At 31.2% G+C, this 14,422-nt stretch overlaps 1 protein-coding gene across 2 annotated transcripts in view; it reads left to right on the top strand.

Moving 5' to 3' along the window:
• LOC130441256 (LIM/homeobox protein Lhx9) overlaps positions 1-13,947 on the top strand; it is a 71,687-nt gene extending 57,740 nt beyond the window's left edge. For both annotated transcript variants that reach the window (XM_056774845.1, XM_056774844.1), the window contains exons 5-6: positions 3,300-3,514; positions 12,535-13,947. In XM_056774845.1, coding sequence (XP_056630823.1) covers positions 3,300-3,514; positions 12,535-12,750 — 431 coding nt within the window. In that variant the 3' untranslated portion in view covers positions 12,751-13,947. The remainder of the gene's footprint in view (positions 1-3,299; positions 3,515-12,534) is intronic.
• The last annotated feature ends 475 nt before the right edge of the window (positions 13,948-14,422 follow it).

Here is a 14,422-nt window from a genome sequence, read left to right as displayed (position 1 = left end):
TAATGTAGGAATAAGTTACAATCAAATCACTGGTGAAAACGTGATTATGATTTTTATAACATAAACACGTGAAATAAATATGAATTTATTCTAAAATTGAAAATCGTTAAATTTGTTCAAACACCAATAGATTAGTTTAATGAATTGAATTACATCATGTCCTAATACTAATAGATAGTTTTTTTTATCATATTTTTATTTTTCTTAAGTATTTAATTGTTGCTTAACTGACTATGCGTTAATTGGTTTTCATTAAAACTTTCTCTTCAATATGAAAATAAAAAATGTGTGGCACCATTTCAGTTTTACTTTAGAGTTGGACAACACGAATTAGTTCACTGGAACCTTTGATAAATGTGTTAATCAACTTAATGCGTTTATTTTTGATAACTCTAGGAGAATTCGCTCAATAATTGTAGATAAAGTGAAAAGATTGATTAATATTTTCAATATATCAATATAATTTAGTTAATACCTGCAAAAATGATAAACATTTAACAACAACAATAACCGTTTTGTCTGACAGCAGTATTTTCTCCTACTAATCGGGGCAGTATGTTTCTAGAGATAATTTGCTTCACTATAAACTAATACTGTAGGTAATATTTTTCAAATCTCCGAATTCTACCCACATACAATTCAAAAATGTTTATATACCTATAAAATAATTGATGGACATAAAAAAATTCTTATTTAGGTATATAGAATAACGTGAAACTATGGCGTCCGTTGTGGTAGCCTAATTTTATAGATATAGGACTGTTTGTAGAGTCAGGCAGTACCTGTCGTAAAATGTAATTTATTATTATGGGTGTGTATGTCATCAGGTGTCGATAGAGAAGCCGCCGTCGCCGGTCAATAATATATCGACTAGCTTCGTATAGTTGGACCATGCTCTCACATCAGAACCACAAATTAACAGGGTAGGCTCACATAACGCATCAATTTATACCTGCATTGATATTTTTTATTTCAATGAGAAATCTACATGTGAATCTTCTAATTCCGATTCCGAATTTTGTAACATGTAAGATTTTAAATAATCTGTATAAATAAGTTTGTATTATAATCGAATTTACCCGGGTGTAATGAAGCTGTTGATTTTTTCCCATTTTCTACTAGTAAACTTGTGTCAGTTCTTATAGCAATAAGTTATATATACATATCTCATATATTAACCGATTTGCTTAATTTTTTTTTTTTTCAATTAAAGGTATTGATGCACAGATCAGCCATCAACCATCGGATTTAATCTCATTTTCACCGTTCTCAAGTTATACTCAAATGCGATTTTCCCTGTACATTACTTATGGGAGTTTTTCACATACACACGTTCTATCCTCAATATCGCAGGTTCTATTCAAGATAGAGACTTCGTTTTCGTTTAAGAACACACTTATTTTGAGTTTTTGAACACTTAAATCGGTTGAGTTGGAGAGGAGCTAGGCGCGGACATTCAATGTGGAGTTAAGGATTTTTGTGGGTTTTTGGCAATTTTTCTACATTCAAAGATCTATATCTCAGGTTCTAATATAGCTACAGAGTTCGTTTTGGTTTAAGAACACTCGCTGAAACACCTTATTTCTTTTGAGTTTTTGAACACTTAAATCGGTTGAGTTGGAGAGGAGCTAGGCGCGGACATTCAATGTGGAGTTAAGGATTTTTGTGGGTTTTTGGCAATTTTTCTACATTCAAAGATCTATATCTCAGGTTCTAATATAGCTACAGAGTTCGTTTTGGTTTAAGAACACTCGCTGAAACACCTTATTTCTTTTGAGTTTTTGAACACTTAAATCGGTTGAGTTGGAGAGGAGCTAGGCGCGGACATTCAATGTGGAGTTAAGGATTTTTGTGGGTTTTTGGCAATTTTTCTACATTCAAAGATCTATATCTCAGGTTCTAATATAGCTACAGAGTTCGTTTTGGTTTAAGAACACTCGCTGAAACACCTTATTTCTTTTGAGTTTTTGAACACTTAAATCGGTTGAGTTGGAGAGGAACTAGGCGCGGCATTCAATGTGGAGTTAAGGATTTTTGTGGGTTTTTGGCAATTTTTCTACATTCAAAGATCTATATCTCAGGTTCTGATATAGCTACAGAGTACGTTCTTTTCTATTATAATGATTTCTAATACTTATTTAATGGATTCGATGCGAGCGAAGCCGCGGGTAAAAGCTAGTATCAATAAAAACGTCTAATTCTATTCGTAATTTTAGAATTGAGTTTTTTTTCTGTCGTTAAGTAATATGGAATAATCAAATCCACTTAATGAGATTCTCATTAGTTCCGATTATGTATAAATTCAAATTATCTGATTAAATATTCAAAATTTTACTCTAAAAATATCTTTCTAAAATATGCAAAACAAAAATATTATATATATCCCATGAATTTATTTTAAATAATAATTTTAAAATATTATTGCTAATGCGTAATACGATAAATAATAAATTATTCAAATTTTCTAGAGCTGCTTTACATAAAAATAGGAAATACTTCAGTGGTTATATGAATGAGCAAATATTACGAACAACTACAGAAAATATAAATTTGTAATTAAACTGAACCAGTACTGATTCTATCTATGATAACATTGATAAAAGTATAGACTAGAAATTAGATAAAATCTAAAAACGATAACAATGTTTCTGATTCTTTCTAGTAATTACCTCCCGAACTATAAGATTTCGCTATTTTTTTCTATATGATAAAGCAAACAGCGATTTAGTTATAGAATTACCGACCTACTTGTTGATCCAACCATATAAAATATCAGATTTATTCATAAGAAAAACTAAATTTACCTTGACGTAATTTTCCTTAATTTTGCCTAATTGTCTCGTGGGGGTGTTTATTATTTATGTATCTCTTTTCCTATCTAAGTAGGTAGAAAATTATAATAATAAAAGTAAATAACGTTTTTTCCTCATAAATTAAAATCATATCGCAGGTTTAGATTTTATAGAGACCACAATTTAAGAGGGTATAAAAATAATGAGGTAGAGTCTTTTTTAGTGAAAATACTTCTATAAAAATTTCTTCACACTTTACATATTATAAAAAAAACTAAAAGACCAATAACATAAGAGTCAGGGAATAATTATAGACGATATAAAACTGGGGTAGTTACTAATTACTGCTACGAAAAGGTGCCATACGGAGTTTCCGCAACGTGTGTAAACGTTTATGAAACAATATTTTAAGAATGATTCATTGAAACTGATAATAAAATCTGATTACGTAGGAACACTAGAAAAATAAAATAACAGACCACCAATTAGGTTTTTTTTGTATTTCAGATCTGAATTCGGATTATTTGGATATGTCCTTCGGACGGTCCCCTGGCACTCCGGGATTACACGGGTCGAGTCAAAGGACGAAAAGGATGAGAACGTCCTTCAAGCACCACCAACTAAGGACGATGAAATCCTACTTTGCGATAAACCATAATCCAGATGCCAAGGATCTCAAACAACTATCTCAAAAGACTGGTTTACCTAAAAGGGTCCTACAGGTAAAAGATTTTTCTTTCAAATTTTTCCACAATTCTATAAATATATACAGCGTTTATTTATAGCTGTTAGCAACTCCAGTAATTTAACAACCCCTTTTCTTATGACGATAATATATGAGCTCGAAACCGTAACAAGTAACTTAATTCGCCCATTTCTTGGTCTGTTAAATCAATAAATATCTGGGAAGCGTATCCGAGAAGCACTAAAAACACGCCTTTTAAAAACCTAACCACCCACGACTTCCAAATAAAATATATCACAGCGTGTTCCTCGTTTCCCCTGCGTAATAAAACGAGACAGGACGGGATGACTCCAATTACCGCAGGAATCGTATTTTGAAATATTCTCTGGGGGTTCAGGACCCTCCGACAAGGATGGAGTTCGGCAGAATTCGAGGACGCCATTTTATAGAGTTGAAATTGAATTTGTGAGTTATAGTTTTTTTCGGGAATTCTATAGTGAAATTAGGAGAAATAAAATAATTTAAGACATTTACTATTTTTAATAGTTGATTTTATAAATATCGGTTAATAATAATCATTCGGAAGCCTGTCCTGTGCTGTGATATTAAAAATTTGTGTTTTAGTGCTTTATTAATATCAAGCTTACAGTTATAATTTATTGTATGGGAATAGGCTAATATTTTGATATTAATCCAAGTTAATAGCTCCATCCTTCAATTTAAGTATTTTTGATAATCAGTGAATCGATATTTTCGCCTTTTTATGTTTGGTATATTATCAATTATCAATTTTCTGTTAATTTTCAGTATTTCTCTAATGAAGTTTCTCAATAAAATATTTCTATGTGATATAAAATTTTTAAATCACTAATTTTCAATAAAGTTTCAAGCAACTTTTCCTCTACTAAATCAATAAATCGAAACGAAATTAATTGAAATCATTTAATCCAAACAACTTCAGCTAAGTGAAAGATTTTAATAGGTCCAGTTTTTTGATCTTCTTCTCTTTATAACTAGTTTGTTATCGTAAGCACGCAGGACCGTATTTATTCATCTCATATGAACGTAGCCCAACTAGACATCAATCTAAATATTGTTATAATTTTAGATTGTGAAAGTAAAATATGCAACTAAATACGTTCGTCATTTTCAAAATCAAAACAAAAATATTTGCTAGTAGTAACTAATGTTTATTCAAAGATTAATTCAAAAACGATACGAAATGAAGTGAATATTTTTGTAATAATGAAATTTTGTTCAGTTGTTTTATTACAACCATCTATTATTTTAATCAAAATATCAAAGATTTACGTTTTGTAGATCCCCATTAAAACTTTTCGAGTTATCATATTTTCTTCGTCAATTTTCTTTCCTGTTCCTACAATTTTAGTCCTAACTGCATCCATTATCACCATTCACTCCTTTCTTTTCAATGGTTAACTAAGTCACATAATCGGAATACTTATTATTTATTTCTGAGGATTCCTCTTTGAGGAGAAGTACGCTCCTGTGCTTCCCCAACTGGTTTGTTTTATCAATGGATACGGAGGAGGCTGAAAGAGCTGAATCTACACTTTGTGTATTTGTATTTACTGTTCGGCAATCAGCTACAGTCGAGTTTGAATTAGACCATTTTCTAGTATCAGCTAAAATGATCGTTCTTATTCCTCAGATAGCGAAATGTTTAATTTGTGTAAATGTAATTAAATACTCGTCTTTAAAAAGTGTTAATTTGCTTAATTGTAATTTGTAAAACACGTTTTAATTGGAAACAAATGTCACTTTAAAATAAATTATGGATGTCAACACTACAATCAATAATAACGAAATCAAACTTTATTATTTGCAAATAATAACGTCGAATTAAAATAAAATATTTAGGATCCTAGTACACAATTTGATTATAGAACTTAAAAATGAAGATTTTCACTAATATATTGATTAATAATTCACTATTACCCACAGTAAACTTTTATTCTATACGAATAAGCGACGTCAACTATGTCAAATTCGAAGAATTTACAGCTAGTTGAGAAATAAAAAATTATAAAATCTAACCAGCACATAAAAGTATTAATCCAAATAGTACGTTGTATCATGTGGCAAATATTTTTCTTTCTCGTATAATACTCACAACATTTATTAGCCTCGCAAGTGCTGTTTTTTAAAAAATTGAGTTACTTTTAATAAAAACTGTTACATTTTTTTTATTTTGTGTAATAATAGTAATCAACGCGATGTTCGCGAAGGTAAAATCTCCATTACAAACCATTTAAATTCAAATTTCGTCGAGATGCTTTACGGATAAACAGACTAACATTGTAATGTATATTATTTAATAATCTGTTTTCCTCACTGCAGATCAGTTTGATTTACACAATACACAACAGGGACGTATAAAGTTATTAACGAGTGAAGTGATAAATCTTCGAAAAGTGAAGATCTAACAACTTCTTTTTGTATTCTCTCTCTTTACCTTATCAAGCTACGACGCTTTATAGTTATTTACCTCTTTTATGCTAGATATGGTCCCATAAGAACTTGGCTTGACCTAGAGATGGCGGGAGCCGCTTGAAATTACCACTGTATTAGAAAGTACACAATCTATACATCATATGTTTTAAATTTGAAGACTCTATATTGTTTAGTATTTGTTTGGTAGCCGTCAATAGTGACCGCTACATAACTATGTATGAAAGTTGAGTCCATCACTTCAAACACGAAACAAAACAATGGAATGTAAAAGAAGAACTGGCTTCAAAGAAGGCCTCCAAGACCGTTCCATATGCAGACAAGGTTATGGTGTCGGATTTTTGGAATGCGTGTGGGATAATTTCATGGACTAAATGGAAATAGCGGAAATTTTTCAGCGACGATTATTATGCGAACTTATTGCAACGTTTGAACGACGAAATCAAGCAAAAACTGTCGCATTTGACTGAGGAAGTTTTGTTTTACCAAGACAATGTACCAGCTCACATATCCGTTATTGCAAAGGCCAAAATCAATGAAGTAAAGTTTGAATTGTAGATTTAGCCCCTACGGAAATATTTTCTGCTCCTAGACTCTCGATCATCAAAGATTTTCCAATAATGAAGAAGTGATGTCGGCAGTTAATGGCTATTTTGAGGAGCTTGACGATTCTTATTAGAAAAAGTGTAACGAACTTATTAAACATCGTTGGGTGTAACGTGTGCATGAAGCATTGAAACATTTAGAGTTTTCTTTGTTGGGCCAGGTACTTCTAGACCATCAATCATTATTACACTCCATCTCTTCAAGATTTATCCAATGCGTTCCTTTTAATCTGCTCCAAAGAATTTGAAAATCGAATACATTCTAGACAGTGGTATTGTCGAGCCGGAACGCTCCGGAACGTCGTTCCGGTACTTCCTTTTTGGACAGGAACGCGTTCCGGAACTAAAGATGATTTTTGATAACGAGAATTGGCTGGTGTATTGAAAAAAAAGAATTGCTGATTTTTTTTTCTAATTTTTGACGAATTTTTATATGTATTATTACAAACAAGGGTTTGAATCGAACCCGAAACGCTTTTTTTCTGCTGAACCGGAACTCGAACCGAACCGAAACAAATACGTGAATCGATTTTTGAGCCGGTGCAACGGGAATTAAACTTTATTTATAATAAACATTAGAAGAAAAAAATATAAAATTTTGAAAGAGTAAAGATTTCATACATAAATTTTAATACAAGCGGCCCACGGACCGTACGTTACTCATCCCTGGTATAGTTTATTCCATACTCAAATGGGCAAAAAAAAACGTCGCCGCCAGGATTATCGTGGAAAATCACCCCCCGTTGTTAAATTTGGGACATGAGACCGCACAGAGCGGCCGCCTACCCAGGATCGGCCCTGTCTATATAATATATAATTATATATATGCGTTCCGGTAAAAAAAATTAGCACAACACCACTGATTCTAGATACAAATTGAGTAAACAGACCCGTAGTTTACGCTACATCTTTGAATGTCATTCAGTTATCGTTGATTATGACAAGAAATGTTGAAATTGCGAAAAGCCGAGCCTGTTCCGAAGTACTTGTACCGTATACTTACAAGTACTTTCTGGACGATTATAACAATAATTTTCTATAGGTACGATTCACACATAGTTTAAAAATTATACGTCAGAGAAAATATATAGTAATTTCAATGTAATGCCTAGTTAAACTTCAAACAAATTTATAGCGTTGGATATTCTATTAAACCTCTTTAAAACATTATATTTACATTATATAACCGTATATTCTGAAAGTGGAAGATTATTGATAAAGAACCAGAGGTTAACTTAGTTCACCTTTCATTATTACTATTAGCAATTGTTATAAAACAATAGAGAAATATTGAAAGAATACTAACGAAATTTTTGTTAAAAATCGAATAAAACTGATTTTCCGAAAAGTTTAACATTAAAGATACTAAAACCCAGCCAAGTCGACAAGCCCCATCCGCAACAATTTGTGTTGTAATAATTCGCGACTTTGAGAATCGCTTGGCATTTGTTTCGTCTAATTTAAATCGAAATTCTACAAGCGCAGAAGCGGCTATGTGACCAGAACAGACCCACTCGTTTGGGGTAATTAGGCTAGTGCACGTCGTATTGCTCGATAGATCTTGTGACTGCTTCAAAGAAACCGATGTGATAGAACGCAGCCTGCCAACTTACCGGCTTTGCAAATCTATCATCCATCTGCTTCATGATTTATTATTTAGCTAAATATATACATCAGCCTACACTGAGAAAATTACGTTATTAATTTCAACAAATATATACTAAATCCATATTTCAACCAAACTTGGAGATACTTTAACTTACTAAAGTAACACAGGTCAACTAAAGCCTTATATTAGCGTATTGCGGTACAATTTTCTTATTTTGGAGTCGGAGACAAAAGGTTTTTTCTCCATTTTCATTCCACAGTAGGTACTCTTTGAAATGTCGAATTCCGTTCCAAAATAGTACATATCAACGATATATAATTAATTGTAAAAAAGTAACTTTCATATATTTACTATGAAGTGGAACTTGTTAATTTCATATTGTAAATATTTATATATTCGCATCCGAAGGTAGGTGAGTCAATATATTTTACCGTTTTAATGTTCATATAAAAATATGGCCCCATTCCCAAGGAAAGTTGAAAAAATGTGTATATATAGAAACTTGTGTAAATACGGCCATCTTGTCCTTTATATGGATCGATACAGAGAAAGAGTAGGCATGGAATACGAAAACGAAACGTAGTAAGCAAGGGAGAAGATCAAGTTGATCAAGGGCGTACCAATATATTTCAAACGTTACGTGAATGAGATGATTACTACAATTTTTTATCCTTAAATAATCACTTTTTATGTTCATTGTTTAAATAACTTTTTGTTTATTATATTAAAACAAATCTACTATTTTGGTAATGACGGTTTATATTTTCAAAAATCTGGCTACTCTAGGTAACTCATTAATGTTGTCGTACAGGAATTCAATAATAATGTTTCATATCAAATTTGGAAATCGAATCTATTTGTAGCGATTTTGACTATTTTTCTTTCAAGAAGATGAATTGAACTAACTTATAGGATATTTACAATAATTAGAGTTTATATTTTACAATAGTAACAATTTATTTATTCATAATGCGAGTTTTGGAGTAGTGTATCATCATTCAGCATTAATACTATCAAGAAAAAGAATAAAACTTCATTAAATCCCTTTTCAAGACCAAAAAGCTGTACACTATACATATCTAATACTCTACAAGAGCCAGATTCGTCTATCTTTGAAATTTGATCGCCCATTTGGAGCACGGCTCCTAAGCATACCCTGAAGATACTCGACTCAATGAAGGAAAGACAACAGTTCGATTTATAGGCGATCCAGAGTTAACCAGAAACTTGGACAGCTTGGAGAAATAAAAGAAAGTGCAAGCATTCGGAATCAGCTTCTAAGCCACGTCTTTCTCGAGCACTGCCACCTACAGAAGTTCAAGATCAATATCCATAGGCATTTCCACGCGACAAGCACCACTGGAAAAGATGCTTGCTTTTTTTATAAAAAAAAACATAATGAATGTTACATCATGTTGCTTGCAATTTTTCATAAGTAAATTTTGAATATATACGATTTAATAATGATAAACCCTTTTCGACTACGCCTTTGTCGCAAAAAGTCGTATCGAGAACGGAGTGGCGGGTGTATCGCATCAGCGGTGGCGGTTTCCATGGCAATCACTCAGCTTCAACAGACTCCGACAATCATTTCTCATTGGCAACATTCCGTCACAACCACCTTCGGCAATTAGCAGAAATAGAAACGGTCGAAGAATCGATAGCTTCCTCAAATTTGAGATAGATTTGAAAATACATCAACCACATTTCGACAATTGATTGATAAATTTTTAGAAAGTTGAATTTTTTTTTATTGAAAATACGGTTCACATACTATTCACTTTATTTTACAAAATTTTTCATATACTTATTGTAGTATTATTTGAACGAAATTGTCACAATTTCGAATTTATCTATAGCGACAAACTGGAAGAGGTTGAGTTTTTTTTGCTAAACAACGGCTATTCTGAAAAAGGTTTAACAAATGATAATAGGTAGTTTGATAATTCTTCAGTAACCCAAAAGATCAAGACCAAAGGAAATCTAGAGGCGGTGTAGCAAAATCTTAATAAAAATAATACCTAATTAGATTTGGATCAATAGTTTACTCTATTCTATTCTTTTTTTTTTATACAATAACCATAAATTCGTTAAAAAAAGCAAGATAATTATTAGAGTTCCATATCAACAAAAAATTGTGAGGAAAAAACTGATAACTTGAAGTTAACTACGTATTTACAAAAAAAGATAAGATATATTATTCTAACGAAAATTGACATAATTAGATCATATTTTAAAATAATACGGTATTTGACGTAATTTGATTTTTTGTAATATAATTTTTTTTATGAATCATGTGGTTTTCATTATTCTTGGCATTGCATTCGAACGGAAGCGTGGGATTTATTATGGTCCGTCTCTGCAAAAGCGTTCCAAAGTGACCATCACGTCGGTCTCTTTCTTCCAATACTATTATCGCCACATTGACTTTATTGTTATTAATAGTAGTAGCCATATTAGGAAGAAAATGGAGTCTTTCTTGGCGTTTTACTCACCTGATTAGTACCGCGACTCATACAACTTTCATTAAGTAACAAGTACTGAGGCGGCATCGTTCTGTGAATAATAAAATTTAACATTTCTCTGTTTTACGATTTCCCATTTGCGAAGTTTTATGTAATACCTTCGCCATGTTTTACAAATAGCTTTGATGTCGGTAAAGTACGAATTTGTTTCAGATGTATATAGGTAAATTCTTATCTTTTACTTAGAAATAGCGAACGGCTTTTTTTTAACGAAGCCTACTGAATTTTACATATAAACGATACAAGCGGTTTTTCTTATTTGTTTCTTTGTATAAACGCTATCGAATAAATTCAAGTTTTTCATAAAAGAAACCTTTTCTATTGAACACTACCGGTCGGTTATAGTGTCGATAGACACCTTTAAAATAACGGATAATCATGTATATAAGACCATTCGCTATCCTATTATAGGATTATTTCGACTTTAAGACGGAATTCAATAAAAAAATTATTCTTTAGCAACTAATTTTGTTTTTTAATTCAAAGCTATTTATAATTCTTTCATCACATCCTTCTGCCATTTCAGAGACAACGTGTATTTAATCGTATTTAACTAAAAACTAAATTAAAACACTACAAATATACGGTTTGTTCAACAGAACCGTTTATCTGTTCTAAATTTTCTCCAGTCCGATATTTCAAATTAATCAAATTTATATGCGAGATGGAAAGACTAGCACACAACATAGAATGTTCTGGAAATAGCCTCACTTTGATAAATGCTCCGTTTGTCTGAATAAATGTGCCGTTCGGCCACATCTCACGTGATATATTATTTCCGAAGGTTTTTTCTGTACAAATCTCCGTTAACAATCTTATTTTACGTAACTCTACGCGCAGAACTAAAATAGTATAATAAAATCTTTGTTATTTTTCGTATTTATTGAATTTTAATTTGAGAAACATACCGCTTACTACATACATTTCTTTCATCCCTTTACGACGAATGTGAATTATTGGAAGGTATCTAATATAAAAAAGAAATTTGTAAGGGCTAAAAAATATACTTTCAAATTAGGCGTCGGTCTATTTAATTTAAAAACATACCGATGTCTGGATAAAAAGAAAAATTTCCTCGAATTCCACCGCATCAGTCCTAACGACCTCAATTAGGCTCTCCAGTCAATTTAACTCTTCCAGAAATTAGCCGCTGTTTGGCCAGCAATATAAATTCGTATAATAGTACAGGCAAATTTTATTTTTCTCAAGAATATCAACACGATATTCCGATTAATTTCCGTGATTTTGAAAATTTTCATTTTTAACCAATTCCAATCTAAATAATTATAAACATATGCGATAATAAAACGCATACCTGAGATTCTTTAGCTACAACTATTGAAATCTATGTAATTCTCGATATATACGATACCCAAAGTTTCAAACTTGTAGCTAACACCTGAAGAGGAATAATCAGATAACAAAATTATTTCTATTTGGCCTGCATAAAAGTTATGAATACACGAAATGTTTCAAAACTATTCAATGTTGATTCAACATTTTCCCGGACTAAATGAGCGTCATGTTTCATTTAAAAAGGCAGAACGTTGCTTCACGTGTTTGAATTAAATATATGTTTATTACAAAAACATGTTGTTTAAGATTGATCGGCATAAAAAACAACCCTCTCGGAAATAATATATCAAGCGAGATGCGGCCGAACGGCGCATTTATTTACACAAACCAAGCATTTATCAAAGTGAGGTTATTTTCAGCTAAATAGATTTTATTTTGTAACGATACTGTGAGCTAGTTTACTATATTATTAACACGTGTCCCGGGATAACACTTATTCATACAATACGATATCCATCCCTTAGATGATCATTCATCTATTTATTTTCAGGTGTGGTTCCAAAACGCCCGAGCAAAATGGCGGAGAATGATGTTGAAACAAGAAGGAAAATCGGGTGGTGATAAATGTTCCAGTGCCGATAGTATGACGGATATGGACCTCTATCCTCACGGCCCCGGTTCTATAGGCAGCACTATTTCAATGAACCCCCATAGTCCACCGTTTATCATGCCGCAAAGCAGTCCCTCATCTTTAGATTGTTCCTGAGAAAAGGGCCGTTCTCCCGTTCAGGGATCGAATGACTTCGTGGTGAAGAGATGTAGCTGAAAGCGTAGTATTTATTTAGCGAACTTGAGATTGTGATGAACTGATTTACTTACGTTATTAATAATTTGGTAAAGAAATTGAGAATGGATAAAAATCTGTATTTCCATCAATTATTTACTTTTTGGAAATAGTACTTTTTGAATAGAAACGTTCATTCATAAAAATTCTCTTTCTATTAGTTTATTTTCAATAATTTATTTTCAATATTAATTCTAGATTTAATTTAGTTCTTATTTGATATTAAAAAAATATTTATTACCTAAAAGAATCTTTATGAAATTTATACAAAAAATAAATAATTACGTAAATACAGTTTCTGAAAAGTATTATCTGGAAGAGACGGAAAAAATATGATAATTATTCCAGGTTGTTTCGTATTCATTTTCATATTAACATTTATCATATTTTTTGTTGCCTCTTTCTCAATAGATTAGCATCACAATAAATTTTGTACCTTATGCATTGGAAAATGCATTAATTTTTATATTGTTATAAATTTTTAATCATAGCAAGAATACGTTCCTAATACTTGATTTTTGAATAATTCAACTATCAACATATTACAATTCATAACACAAAAAAAATAATAATTGAATTGTTTGTTCCTTAGAAGGTTGTGTTGCAAAAATTGTGAAAACAATATTATCCAAAACTAATAACAAACTGTAATTGCAAATTATAAACATCATTTTCATTTTTTTCAATTCATTCTTTCAGTGCTTCACACTTGAAATTATTTCGACATTAGATTAAAATAAGAGACAAGAATAATGAATCGCAATTATATTTTCAACGCGTGTTTCGATAAACAAGTTATCTCCTTCAGATACCGAGGACAAACTGTATACTGTTATTTTGAAATTTGTGCGCTGAAAGAATTAATAAAGTTGTAGTTCAACTACAAAACATAATTTTTCTTAGTTTGAAAAGAACGTCTTCCATTATGTATAAAGACTAAAATTCTTTTATTTTTTCTCCATATTTCGCATCATTCTTGCCAATCTATGATTAATTTCATGTAAATAAATAAAACTATGTATAATATTTATATTATTATAGTGCTACCTGTGAATTTATTGTATATAATGGTGGTAGCGCATTCCTATTAATTATATAATAAAGTATTTCACAACATAACACTTGTATGATTTTCCTTTTTTTCGAAATTTTTAACAACCTTTTCCACACAACTCCACAGAATCAGAATATCGAAACTTTCAAAATCGCGGAAAATAAAAGCATGAAAAGGATACGTGAAAAAAGGCATCAGGATAAGACAAGAAGCCCTAAAAATCGACAGAAATTTTATTGTTATTAATGTTGTAACTATCCACATTTGATACACATGACAATTATATCCTTAAACAATCAGATTTTGATGTTGAGAATTTTTTTTCGCTTTCGAAATTAGGAAAACTAATCTATATATTAAACTTATAACGTATATATTATATACAAATCTACAGCTAAAAAATTGACAGTTCAATTTAAGTATTCACTATGTATGTGATGTAAAAATCAAGCTTAATTCGACCAAAGTTGTCAGAAGTCTTATAGAAAATAAAGAAACGCACAGATATGTGTCGAATATAATGGATAAATATTGTTTAAA

The sequence above is a fragment of the Diorhabda sublineata genome, chromosome 3, assembly GCF_026230105.1.
Source record: "Diorhabda sublineata isolate icDioSubl1.1 chromosome 3, icDioSubl1.1, whole genome shotgun sequence".
In the NCBI taxonomy this organism is placed as follows: domain Eukaryota; kingdom Metazoa; phylum Arthropoda; class Insecta; order Coleoptera; family Chrysomelidae; genus Diorhabda; species Diorhabda sublineata.
The sequence above is the reverse complement of the archived record's forward strand: the minus strand, read 5'-3'. Positions and strand labels throughout refer to the sequence as shown.